Source organism: Squalius cephalus, assembly GCF_949319135.1.
Source record: "Squalius cephalus genome assembly, chromosome: 2".
Taxonomy (NCBI): domain Eukaryota; kingdom Metazoa; phylum Chordata; class Actinopteri; order Cypriniformes; family Leuciscidae; genus Squalius; species Squalius cephalus.
This window is the reverse complement of record NC_137123.1, coordinates 21,886,198-21,899,384: the sequence shown is the minus strand read 5'-3', so window position 1 is coordinate 21,899,384 and position 13,187 is coordinate 21,886,198. Positions and strand designations below refer to the sequence as shown.

Sequence of the window (13,187 nt, the reverse complement as noted above, 5' to 3'; positions counted from 1 at the left end):
TCATCAACATATTTACTTCTCATTTTGTAATATATTATACTCCATTCAAAGTTTTAAACATAGACACATATATTACTGTTCAATCAATGGGACTTCATTAAAAAATAATGAAGCTGTGAGCAAATCTTCTGGTCTGAAATGTACAGTGTGCGTGATAAGAGATGAGGGAAGGTCAGGAGAACAAGAGAAGAGAGGACAGCTGATAAAAGGAAAAGATGTCTGACCATGACCCCTTGCATTGTCTAAAACATACTTCTGGATGAGGTTTGGGAAAGTGACCCAGCAGAAAGCATTCAAAGCACTACAAGTCACTCTTTCTCACATATACGCACATACACACACATAGAAAAACCGAGTCGGAATAACTTGCTGGCCCCACAATAGCTGTTTTCCTTGATCACTCTGGCATCTCACTAGCACAGCAGTGGAATATTAATGCGTATATTGCATCTAGACAGGAAAACACACATATACACACACACACACACACACACACACACAAATTAAAACAAAACAGATCCCTGTTACAGTCCAAAAGGAAACAGCACTTTTCTCAGGCTCAGTAGTGTGATAATTGAGGGTGAACAAATAAGAACCTCACAAATTCAACATTTCATCATCTATGTAAAGAGGGCTCTTTCTGGAGAACTGAAGATATTTGCAGCCGATATGAGTGATCCCTTTGCTCTCTGGTTCATGTACGGTTGTTTCAACATCATTTCTACATGCTGCAACCTTACAAAGTTTTAGCACTATATTCCTTTTTTTCTTTTGCAAATAAACAACAAAAAAGCAAGTATGAACAATTAAAACATGAACTGATATCTCGCATTTTTACAAATATGACAGTACTTACAGTGTTGATCACTAATGCCAAACAACAGCACAAGAATAAAAAAAAAAAAATCAACATACATCAATCAAAAACAAACTCTGATCTCATTAGTAATGCAGTTTCAAACTTAAATACAGTACTATTAAATAGTTAACTTTGTGATTTACCACAATAAAACTAAGAACGTCAGGGGAGAACTGAAGAAAATCTGGCTGAATTATTGCTAAAATCAAAACTCATGCAGCCACCACATATTTTCACCGGTTATATTAGTCGTTCAGAGATATTTGACACGTTAGGTTCTTTTACGAGGAAATGCCCCTTGAGACCTGCTATGATATTTCTGTGAGGCCTCTGAGATGTCCCATTCTCAAAAACATGAAAATAAATAAAAGTTACATAACAAAAGATACCGAAAAACACACATAATTTCCAAAATAGTCTTTCCATGGAGCATTTGTGGCTGTTTCTTCTCGAGACTTGCTGCAAATTTTCCTGAAGATGCTCACGTTTAATGGACCCTCAAAACCAAACATCTCGAGTACATTCAGTTGTTGAACTGTCGAACCGGTATCGTTCAGTAAAAACAGATGAAAAAAATAAAAATAAATGAGTCGGTTGACACTAGAAAGGTTTGCCAACAAAACCTGGTCTAAGTTTTTAGCGTTAATGACTGAAATAATGGAATTAAAGTTGAATAGGGTGAATCTCACAAAAACATGTCCAGCTCGTCCCAAAATAGTTTGCATTAAGAAGTGAATTTGTTTAAATAATTTCACTTTTTTTGCATTAGTAAGAATGAGATGATGATTATTATTATTATTTTTTAAATTATGTTAGTAAGAGATTTATGAGACTCACCCATAATGAGATTTTCACTGGAATGGCACATCATTGTAATAATTCTGTGTATTCTAGAATGAAGACCTCCAAAAATATATAACGTCAAATGGCACTACTGTTCCCGGGTCATTAGAGCGTTAAACAACAACCGTATGCTTGACTCTTAAAGACTTACAGCATCCTGAGACATCCTTCACATCATTACAGAACTGAAATTTCTCCTCTACAGTGCATCCTTCATTTTCACTCACACACTTGACTTGTCTTGAAGCGGTACCTAGGACAATAAAAATCCAATCGGGTTGGTTGGATTGATTAAGACTGTTACAGCATTTTGCAGACTCACAGATGCTTGTGCAAATACACACATTCACACACTGGGATTTATGATGCTGGGTGGAGTGGGATTGTCACATTAGGCTGGTGGGCTTTCACCACGGAGCAGTAGCGGATATGGAATCTGGGGGTCAAATGGTCAGGTCATACAACATGGGTCAGGGTTCGTCAAAGAGCTGAAGGTCCAGTCGCACCACAATCTCTCCCGTAGGGACTTCGTGTAAAAGCAGACGCTTGGTGATGGGGCCCTTCGAGCCCTGGTCCTTCTTGATGTCGGCCAGCCGAATCTCTGTCCTGCCCAAGAAATCTAACAAGACAAGAAATGGAATGGGGCGAAAGATGTAGAGAGAGAAAGAAAAAATGTATGTGGTTATGATTGCACACTACTGTTCAAACGTCTTTTTTGTTCACCAAAGCTGAATTTATCAGATCAAAAATACAGTAAAACAGCAATATTGTCAAATATTTTTATGTGAATGAGTAAATTCTCAATATACTGACCGTCCGGGGAGAACTGATCCCTCTCGAACACAGTGACACACAGCACATCCTGCTCCAGGTCTTTGATGAAGAACTGGCAGTTTGAGTTCCATTTGGGGTTCAGAGTGTCCTGTAGAGTCTTAGTGACGTGACACTGAGAGCCCATCGTCACCTCACAGTACGGGTTACTCTTACCTGCGCACAAAGGACATGTATGATATGACTGATATTATCAGAAAGCTTATAACTTCATAAAGCACCTTATAGCAAATAGTTTTAATTCTTTACCGTTTGAACGGCAGGGCTTTAGCTCAATGCCTTCAACAATGTTCACCATTAGCCGGCCAATACCAGTGGCCCTCTGAGACCTTACTGCAAACATAATAGTAACGCAAAACCAGTGCTTAGCAAACACTCAGAGCATTCATAGCTTTATTAATGCAGTGAGGCGTGTATAAGGAAATATGTGAGACAGACCCAAGTAGGCCTTTTCTCTTTTCTTCTTCTCTGTTTCGATGAAAAGCTCAGAAGCGGCTTTGATCTTCTGCACCCAAGCCGTCCTGCAGGATGGAACAGAGGAACATTGTCAAAATATGTGTGATTTACAGCATTTATAAGAGCGTTTGAGCACATATATTGCAGGATAATGGGTACAGATCTAATTAATTAACAAATAATTAGTAAATACCGCTCGTTGATGCTCTCAGCGCGTATAGTGTAGACTCTGTCTATGTGAGATATGTGGAATATGGGTTCATCTCCTGAAGGATCAGTGGGCAGCTTCACCAGCACCTCATTAAGAAAGATGGGCTGCAGAGGTCAACGAGTCAGGTTAGAGGTCAGACCAAATATCATAGTAAAGGTCAAAAAATGACTGCAAATAAATAAGATCTTTAAGAATGTCTCACCGTTTTGTACATGCGATACTGCAGGTGGGATTTCGCACTGAAGACCTTGTCCGTTCCAGACGAGCCCAGAGGTTTGATGATCTGCGTGAGGAGCAGGAAGTCGTTAAACAGGAAGCCGTAAAGCTCCTTGTTGCTCTTGGCTTTGTAGAGTTTTCCACTGTGTAGAAATTTCCGAGGGCCCAGGCAGTTTGTAACCGAGTTGAACACAAGTTGCTGTAAAGAGAGAGAAACTTTTATTGTAATGAGATTTGACCTAGATTGTCACAAAGACAGCTTGACAAATACACACTACCATTCAACCATATATGTAAACTAATTCATTAATAAGAAAAAAAGTAGATTAAGAATCGGTTTGGAATCGGATCATGACTCCCAGGATCGGAATCGGATCAGATCGTGAGGTGCGTAAAGATTCCCACCTCTATACGTTTATGGATTTGTTTTACTGGTGCGCAGAACAAAATAATCTCTTTTCAAAATATCGGAAAGCTAATTAAATACAGTGTAAAAAAAATGATTTTCCTAAATGTGACTCTGCCTATGGACTGTGTTTATGCAGTAAGTTTGTGTTGTGGTACCTCTGACAGCCCCTCACACTGCACATGTGCCTGGATCCACTCCAGCCGGTCCGAGTTCTCCTTCTCACGCACGCCTTCGTTGACCTGCGAGCACAGCTCTTCAGCCTTCTCCAGAGCCAGCCGCAGGTGACTGTGGTCCGGGTGGCTTTCTGGAGTGTTCTCTATAATCTGTGTGTGAGGGAAGACGAAAAATGAGACGATGCTCCCAGGTACATTAAACCAAAAGTGAGAGAGTTGTGATGCAAAAATTATGGAAGCTTGTTTCCACCATGGAATAAAATAATAAAGTAATTGCAACTTATTATCTCTCGCAATTACGGATTTATATCTCAAAATTCAGACTTTATAACTCGCAATTGCGAGAGAAAAAACAAAATTGTCTGGTATAAACTTGCAATTGTGAGAAAAAAGCCAAATGTGGGATATAAACACGCAATTCTGTTTTTTCTCTAGCAATTGCGAGTTTATATCCCACAATCGGCTTTTTTCTCACAATTGCAAGTTTATATCCCACAATTCTGTCTTTTTTCTCGCAATTGCGAGTTTGAAATGTTGAGACAAAAAAATCTGAATTCTTTATGTGCTTTTATAGATGACAGAGTTTTAAATGTGCTGTTGGTTCTTCATATAGTAGTTAGGAAATAGTCGATTAACTAGATTGTGAGTGTGTACGTACGTTTTTGATGATGAGCGGGTATCGGGTGACTCTCTGCATGGGCTTGAGAAGGAAACTTGACAAAGGCATTCCCTTACAGCGAGGGTCCATCGCCAACCTCTGTAAAACATGCAAACGTGCGTAAAAATCCATGCAACATCATGGCATTTTCTTCAAAAAAAAAAATCTAAAACTCTTGTTAAAATGATATAAAATTAGGTGTATGTATGTACAATTAAAATGTGCAAACAAAAACATAACAAAGAAAAAAAACAGAATTAAGTGTCACAACATATCACTTTGGATTAACCGGATGACTGTTCGCTAGTCTCACCTTAACAAAGTCTTTGAATTCGGGCACCTCGTCTGTTTTCTGCTGAATGAGGGTGGCGCCGTTGAGCTGGCAGCTGCAGAAGCGGATGTACGGCTGCATGTGAACAAGCTGCGCGGTTAGGATGTCACCAATCATCTTCACCGGCATGCGCTCACCTGACATCTTCTTCCTCACCCGCAACGCCCTGGAGAGACAGTTAGATGGGGCATTCTGGGTAAGCCACCTAATGCTCATTATATGGAATTACATCCATTCTATTCATATAGTTGTCGTAACATCTGTTTAATAAAGCTGTGAAGTGTGAATATTTAATTAATTGACCTGACATGCCACATTACTTAACTGATGCACTGCATTCTGATTAATGACTTTAGAGCAATAAACAAAGAGGGAGCTTAAATCAGAGGTTAATTGCATGGTGACTAATGATGAGGTAAAGGCTATCCACTGTATTAACCAACAGGTGTCGTACTTGAGCAGTTTGATGTTGCACATGATCAGCTCTTTCCAGTTGACAAAGATCATGGCCACCTCCTTCTCCGTCAACAATTCCGAGTCCAGCAGAGGCTTCTGGAAGGTCTGAAAGCAAACCATAAATATATATGTATACTTTTTTTTTTTCCTATATGAAATTCTATCTATTAACTACATTGCGAACTAGCATGATATGGATGATACACATTCATTAAATGGGATCACCTCAGCTATTCCTACTTCCTGAGATGACTTTATACTGAACATCATACAGACAACAACCCTGACTAGGCTGTTGATCTTTGCCAGCCTACAGCTGATTAAACTGATTTCCTGCGAGTTTTACCTCAGTAACTAGCTGCAGGTCATTGACATAGTTCTCCTCTGTAACAATAAGTTCATGTATGTATCCCTGTCTCTTCCGTTCCACTGGCGTCAGCATGTCAAGCAGGTGGAGGTCGGCACACCCTGTGAAACGCACAGACGTCATGCAGTCAAATCTCATGCTTAGATTAATACATACAATTTTTTTAATAATTAGTACATTAAAACAAGCTGATATTACAGTCACACTTTATATTAGGAGTTTTTAACAACTATGTACTTATTGTGTTGATGTTGTATTGCAAATTAGGTTGGGGACAGGTTTGGTGTTTGGTATGGGTAAGGTCAACAGTGTAATTATGGATGAAATTACAGAAAATAATAACATGCAGGTGTTTGTTTTATACAAGTACAATGTAAAAACATTTATGTACACAATAAGTGCATCATTTCAAATTATTAATTTAAATGTTAGTACATAGCAGTTAAAGACACTTAAATGTAAAGTAGGACCGATATTACTTTGGTAAGAATAATGCTGGAAACAAATGCTGATTTGCTTTTTCAAATGTAATTTTAAGTAAGGAATAAAGTACGATCATTACCTTTAAATAAATGGCCCGACATGCTTGTAACACTTATTAAATAAATACCTGGACATGCAACATTGATTTGAGTTGAACTTACTTTATTATGTGAGAAGAAAGAGATGGCGGAGTGATACGAGCAGTTATGTATGAACACGCTTGCTCAATTCTACAAAAATATTTGACAGCTGAATGCTGCGATTGTCCAATCAGAATCAAATGAAAGCCGTTTAGGAAGGCAAACTAATTGTTTGTTCACTTCTATAGAATATGCATGCAGGAGGTATATTCTCTTTTCTTGCCATATGTGCGGCTCATGAATTAAATGACAGCATTATGCATTTAATAATAGTGACTCTGGTAGAAGATTAAAAATAAATAAGCCAGTCTGCAGTTGCCATGGAGTTCTTTAATGGTTACACATCATTTTTTATAAAGGTGGTATGACACTGTCTTTAAAGCTAGGAATTGATGTATATATAGTTGAGTTTTTAACTGTACATTCATTTTATTTTTTTGATAAAATGCTTTAATCAAGTACAATGGTTAATGTTTTGGACATTGAGGTGAGATATTCAGAACAAATGCATTTTTTTTTTTACACAGTATTGCAAATATCCGATGGGAAAGAAGCAGTTGTGCTTCTGTAGTCCGAGGATGGTTATGTTCACTTAAAATAAAAACAAAAGAAAACCTTGCAACAGATTGATCACGGACATGATGGACAGTCCATCCAGCCAGCCAATAATAATAAAGCAGCACACTGTGGAACCAATAAAGAACCACACTAACATGAAATAAACTTGGAAGGAATTTCATGTCTTGTTTCTCAGCACTAGAAATTACAATACTGTTATGAGGCAGATAAAAAAAGAAAGAAATGAAATCAGAGTTCATGTGTTGCAAGTACAATATCGTAGGATTAAAAATTAATGCCATGCTTTTTTCCTACACTAGATGAACAAACGGCCCAAAAACTCATTTTTTTTGTTGTTGTTCTTATATGTTCAAGAAAATTCCAGTCTTTCATGTTGCATTTGTAAACATCTATTTATTCATAAGCATTTGTAATTAGAAGGGTATGAAGCTTATATTCAGTATGTTATTCTCTTTCCGTAATGCAAATTTTCATAAAATTTGGACTTTCTAAATGCTCTCTACTCACTACTTGTACTTTCATTTTTATGTTTTCCAGTAAAAAGGACGGTGTACATACTGCAGTGGATTTTCTTTTTAAAACACTATGCATAACTGTTTTTGATCATTATAAAAATAGTGAGCTGTTGTATCAAGAACAACTTAAAATCTAGTGTTCTCAAATCAACAACATTTCAAAAATAATTGCAAGTTCAATCAACATGACAGAATGATGACAGCAAACGATTGAGGATACAAAACAAAAGCATTCATCCATCTATATGGGAAATACAATTGTACAAGCAATGAACCCCCAGAAAACCCAATCATGTGAGGGAACCCTTCACGAGTACGTCCCTTACAGCAACATTTTATCCTGTACATGTACGCACTTTGTCTATCACTGTACCATTAACCTTAAGTGGCAGTTGTGCAGTTTTTTGGTTTGCAACACCAATTCTCAACCCCGTCACAGACACAACGAAACGATCAAAATGAAAAACAAACGAAACAAAAACAAAGAACAAAACAAGAGACTAGCAAGCACACGAACACAAATAAATCCATCCACTGTTTTGGTATGAACATGTAACAAACAATGACACAGAGAGGCATGTGACTGGACCGGATGAACGGAGACGTCCATCTTGTCCGTCAAATTGACTGACAGCACCTGTGTGTATTGGAAGGGGGGAGGGGGGAGGGGTTGTTCTGAATGACACACAGTAGTATTCTACATGAAGTCCACACATATCCGACCATTTGGGGACATGGTAAATACTTGGTTTCACTTTTTAGACACATTTTGGCAACCAAAAAGAATGACATCTTGATATTTCAATTGGTCGGATATGCTGTACACATTGCTATGTCCACATATTAGAGCCTTGATGAGTTGGCAATGACACTAAAAAGCACGTCAAGTTATGACACGTTTGATACTGCACCCCTTACGTCATGACTCATGAATAGTGGGTCATTCTGTGGTGCTATGGTCCATTGAGAAACCATGGGGGCGGGGCTTGGTGGAGCGAAAAGCGTGCATTAGTTGGACGAAGCGGTGGAACTTAACACTGAATGGAACCATTTTGATTGGTTGCTTCAAAACAGCTTCTTTTTTTTTTTACCTACAGGCTTTGGGGCGAGATCACAGAAAGCCACAAAAGGACCCACTATCCAGCACTTTCACTTGATTAGTATTTCAATTCATTGTACAAATTCAGTGTGAATGATTAATTTCATGAATTTGTAAAAGAAAAAAGGAAAGAGATCCTTTAAAATATTAGGCATTCTTGTTTATTTAATTGCTTTAATGCGGAGGATGCTGGCTGGCAATTTTGGCGAGCGTCTACGGTTCTGAATATTGAGGTTAACGACTGCTCTCTGTAGTATTCGTCTCTTCTGGCCACAAAGCCAGCTGTGGGGGGGGCAGTCACATGATCAATGTTCCATCTCCCATCATCCCGCTGGACACAGTTTAAGGGATAGTGGGTCGCTTTGAGGACTTTCAAGGCTGAGTGGGATATGGGCAACATAAGAGTCCTAGAAAGAGGAAAACACAGCACATAAGCCAAAAAAAGAAAAAAAATCTAAAGAAAAAAGGAAAGAAAAGAAAAACCACAATGTGCAAAAATCTTTACGAGCTAGGAGAACTAAATGAACTCTGCAAGACACTCTTCACAGGACGCCACAATGACAAGGACACAAGCATGCAGAGAGAGAGAGAGAGAGAGAGAGAGAGAGAGAGAGAGAGAGAGAGAGAGAGAGAGAGAGAGAGAGAGAGAGAGAGAAAGAGAGAGAGAGAGAGAGAAAGAGAGAGAGAGAAAGAGATGAGATTCTACTTAATGCTCTACAACATGAGGTGAGAGGTTGCTTGGAAACAGGAAGTGGAGAGGCTTCAGTGTGGCAGAGGATAAGGACTGGACATCGGACTCTATAAAACTCACCACACTGTGAGGACATAACTAAAACTAATTTTGAGAAGGTCCTCAAAGATGTGAAAGAAATGATTGTTATGAGGTATTTTAGATCACACTGGATGTTATTGTTGACGTTTCAAGCCAATTCGTTTCTCATAGGTACATGAATTTTCAGAATCGTATTATCTGTATTTTGTTTTTGAGCAGGATAGAGAGAAGTTCAGTGTGAGCGTGTGTATAAGATACAAAAGAACATTCTGGACTCACATTGTTGGCTGGGGTCTGTGTCGGTGGTCATCTTGACGTAATTTGACGGGAAAAGGCCAACAGAACCATTCAGCTCTCCTTTCCACCAATCAGGATCCTCTCTGCTCAAAACATTGATGATCTGGCCCTTCCCGAAAGGCAGCTCGTCATCGTTCTGAGCTGTGTAGTCATACATGCCAATCACCTGGCACACTATGGAGGGGAAACAAAATGCACGTGTATAATGTATATGTAGTTAAGAGTATTTGGTAGATTACCTTTATTTATCAACCATGACAACATGCAAATGCTATTAAAACAAACTTGTTAATGATGTGTAGGTTCCTTAATACAGCACAGCACTACAACCTAGCTCTGTACTAAATGACATTAGACAACATGCTCAGACTTGACAAACTCAAATATTGCCGTAAACCTTTTAATTATGAGAAGAGCAAGAACAAAAGAGAAACATTTTGGCAACCAAAAAGAATGACAGAAAGCCACAAAAGGACCCACTATCCAGCACTTTCATTTGATTAGTGTTTCAATTCATTGTAAAAATTCAGTGTGAATGATTAATTTCATGAATTTGAAAAGAGAACATTTCATCTATGGCAAGAGAAACCACTTTCTTTAAATGTACAACAAGTTCTGTACCTGCATTGGGTGTTGGTAGCTTGGGTGGGTTGGGCTCTGTGGGTGTGGTCTTACTGGTGCTGGGGCTCAATAATTTTACATAATTAGCTGGAAACCAGCCAATCTGACGCTTCTTTCCTCTTGCCTGCAGAGATTAGTAGCAGTGGGCCATTAAAATGAATTTGAAGTAAAATTTTTAATAAAAACGATTTATGAGGAAGAGCGATATCTCACTGTTATCACCATATCATATCACTCCACATGTACAAATGTACAAAAATAACATTCAGTAAATCAAAGTACAAAAAGTAAACAACATTACAGAGAACCAAAGAGTGTCACTTTTATAACTAGATTACATTAAATGTTTTATTAGTAAATGTTTACAAGGTGTGTGTTGCTGTGGTAGAAAGTGTGGGTGCATTTAATAGCATGTCTCCGAGTGTGTTTTTCAGACCTGAAGTTCTCCTTCCCACCATCCTCCTGGGTTTTTCTTGCGAATGAGAATGAGCTGGCCTGGTGCTAGGGTGAGCTGCTCCGCCCCGGTGGCCGTGTAAGGGGCGATCACCTGGGCAATCTCTGAATGCAGACGAAAAACAGGTAAAAGGAGAGAAGAGCTGAAGCATTGGACCGATCTCTAATAAAATGCTGTTATGGTCTAATTTTGGTCTCAGAGTTCAGTTATGAAGGCCACAAAACTGATGCTTAATTATTATTATTTTTAGATAAAGCTTGAGCACCAGCACTCACCTGGTTTCTTCCCTAAACTTCCTGCTTTCCCAGCAGATCCCAAACCCTAGAAAATAAGTGGAAAGAATGCTATGGTTGTACTGGTCTATTTGGTTTTTGACTACAGTAATAACTTTTTACATGCAATAGTATTTACATAGAAAGTACTGCTTATAAACACTTCAAGTTCTGTTGAACATTCTAAGCCATTACCTCTGAATCTTTAGGTTTGACATAATTTGAAGGGAAGACTCCGGTCTTCCCGCCCACAGTGCCAGTCCACCAATCTCCTTCTTTCTTTGTGACCGTGATGACATCACCTTGCTGGAAGGTCAAGTCACCCTGCTCACTGCTTTCGTATGTATACATGGCCACATACTCTGTGATAGACAAAATCACACAAAGACTTTCAGATACAAAATGATTAAGATGAGAGAGGAAGTTACAGATGATCCATCGAGTTGTCGTTGGTATTCTGACCTTCTCCGAGATCCGTGGGCTTGTTTGGAGAGGGGCTGGGTCTCTTAACACTGGGAGGGCTGTCCGAAGAGCCAGACTCAATACTGAAACAGAACAACAGCATTCATTTACTCAACATTACAGTCCGGGTGAAACACCTAACCAAGCATTCAACATCACACTCTTTGGAATAAAAGCCAACAGGTACTATACAATGGAGTCTGGATTAAAGTAAATATAATTACAAATATCAATTATCATGAACTTCCCTTTCAATTAAACTCCATGACTTTTAATTAAATTCCATTTTTCTAAGGTGTTATGTTTATTAAAAAACATGATCAAAAAGCTCAAAATGTAATGCATGATATATATTACAAATACAATTTTTTTTTAAATCTATGATATTTTGCACAGACACATTCACTGAAAACTGAAATAAACATTTTAATAGATTAATTTAGTGAATTTAGGCATCGATATTGACTGATCAACTATCCCCTGAAAAAAAAAAAAAAAAAAAAAACTCTAATAGTAGCCAATAACCAACATAGTAATGATATAATCGCACAGATACACACCTCATAGATTTCCGGACGGGCCCGGAGATTAGTTTGACGTAAGATTTTGGGAACCAGCCTCTCTGCCCTTGCACCTCTCCAAACCACCACATATCCTGCTGCTCCAGTACGGTGATCACATCATTTTTGTTAAAGTTCAGGTGATTGTCTTTCTTAGCTCTCCATGGGTACAAAGCCTGTGCCTGCAGACCCTCCACCTTCTCACCCTAGAAATAAGAACGAGAGTTTTCAAAATTAAACCAATAAAAAGATCAGTTTTTCAAAAAGACCCCAGTACCTAACCATAACTACCATCTTAAAGTCCCCCTATTATGCTTTTTTGGATATTACCTTTCAAGTAGAGTGAAAAATAGCTGTTTGTGAATAAGTTTCAAAGCTCAAAGTGCACGATAAATTGAGTTATTGTCTCCCAAAAGAAAGAACCGATTCTGAACTGCTGAAATGAGTAGTCAGTAATTCCAGTCTTACTTCCTGCACAAACCCACGTAGGTTTGAAACAAACTTGAATAATGCCAGCCTATGGCCATAGGCTGCTGCGAAGGTCTACTTTGCCCTGCCCTCAAACACTGTAGTTGTAGCTGAGGTCTGGTAGAGTTTGGTTTGTGTTGTCGAGAAGACACAGTTTTCTGCGCTGTGAAAGCAAATCCACTTAGCATGCACTTCCAAAGGATAAGTACTCGGGCTCGAATTGATACGATAAAACCAACACCATCGTTATTTTTTGTATCGCGGTGTATACAAGCACTGAGGAAGCCTCTGGAGGGTGTTTTGTTTCCGGCACGTGCTGTAAGCAATAGATAGACCAATCACAACCGACTGGGCAATGTGACCAATCAGAGCGTAGACTCTCTCTGAAAGGAGGTGTTTAGAGAGATCGAATCATTTATTAAATATTTCAGACAATGTTAGAAAAGAAAAATGTATATTATGAGAAATTAAAGTGTTTTGACCTTGGATGCATGTAAACCTATTATAGGAGAACTAAACAAAATTAGAAGCCTTTAATATAGCATAACAGGGGCACTTAAGCAAATGATGAATGCTATGATTCTTTTCATATGCAGCAACAATGCAATAGCCTGAAAGAAAGATGCCTTATATTCTTGAAAATATTGTGCCGGAT

General features: G+C 38.6%; 1 protein-coding gene across 3 annotated transcripts in view; it reads right to left on the bottom strand.

Moving 5' to 3' along the window:
* Window positions 1-1,287: 1,287 nt before the first annotated feature.
* Window positions 1,288-13,187, bottom strand: part of itsn1 (intersectin 1 (SH3 domain protein)) — a 46,789-nt gene continuing 34,889 nt past the window's right edge. For all 3 annotated transcript variants that reach the window (XM_079864650.1, XM_079864652.1, XM_079864651.1), the window contains 18 exons: window positions 12,065-12,270; window positions 11,505-11,587; window positions 11,238-11,404; window positions 11,046-11,091; window positions 10,753-10,874; window positions 10,317-10,440; window positions 9,678-9,869; window positions 5,790-5,911; window positions 5,442-5,548; window positions 4,970-5,153; window positions 4,657-4,755; window positions 3,981-4,148; window positions 3,403-3,615; window positions 3,183-3,304; window positions 2,972-3,054; window positions 2,783-2,866; window positions 2,516-2,689; window positions 1,288-2,321 (listed from right to left, as the gene is read on the bottom strand). In XM_079864650.1, coding sequence (XP_079720776.1) covers window positions 2,173-2,321; window positions 2,516-2,689; window positions 2,783-2,866; window positions 2,972-3,054; window positions 3,183-3,304; window positions 3,403-3,615; window positions 3,981-4,148; window positions 4,657-4,755; window positions 4,970-5,153; window positions 5,442-5,548; window positions 5,790-5,911; window positions 9,678-9,869; window positions 10,317-10,440; window positions 10,753-10,874; window positions 11,046-11,091; window positions 11,238-11,404; window positions 11,505-11,587; window positions 12,065-12,270 — 2,445 coding nt within the window. In that variant the 3' untranslated portion in view covers window positions 1,288-2,172. The remainder of the gene's footprint in view (window positions 2,322-2,515; window positions 2,690-2,782; window positions 2,867-2,971; window positions 3,055-3,182; window positions 3,305-3,402; window positions 3,616-3,980; window positions 4,149-4,656; window positions 4,756-4,969; window positions 5,154-5,441; window positions 5,549-5,789; window positions 5,912-9,677; window positions 9,870-10,316; window positions 10,441-10,752; window positions 10,875-11,045; window positions 11,092-11,237; window positions 11,405-11,504; window positions 11,588-12,064; window positions 12,271-13,187) is intronic.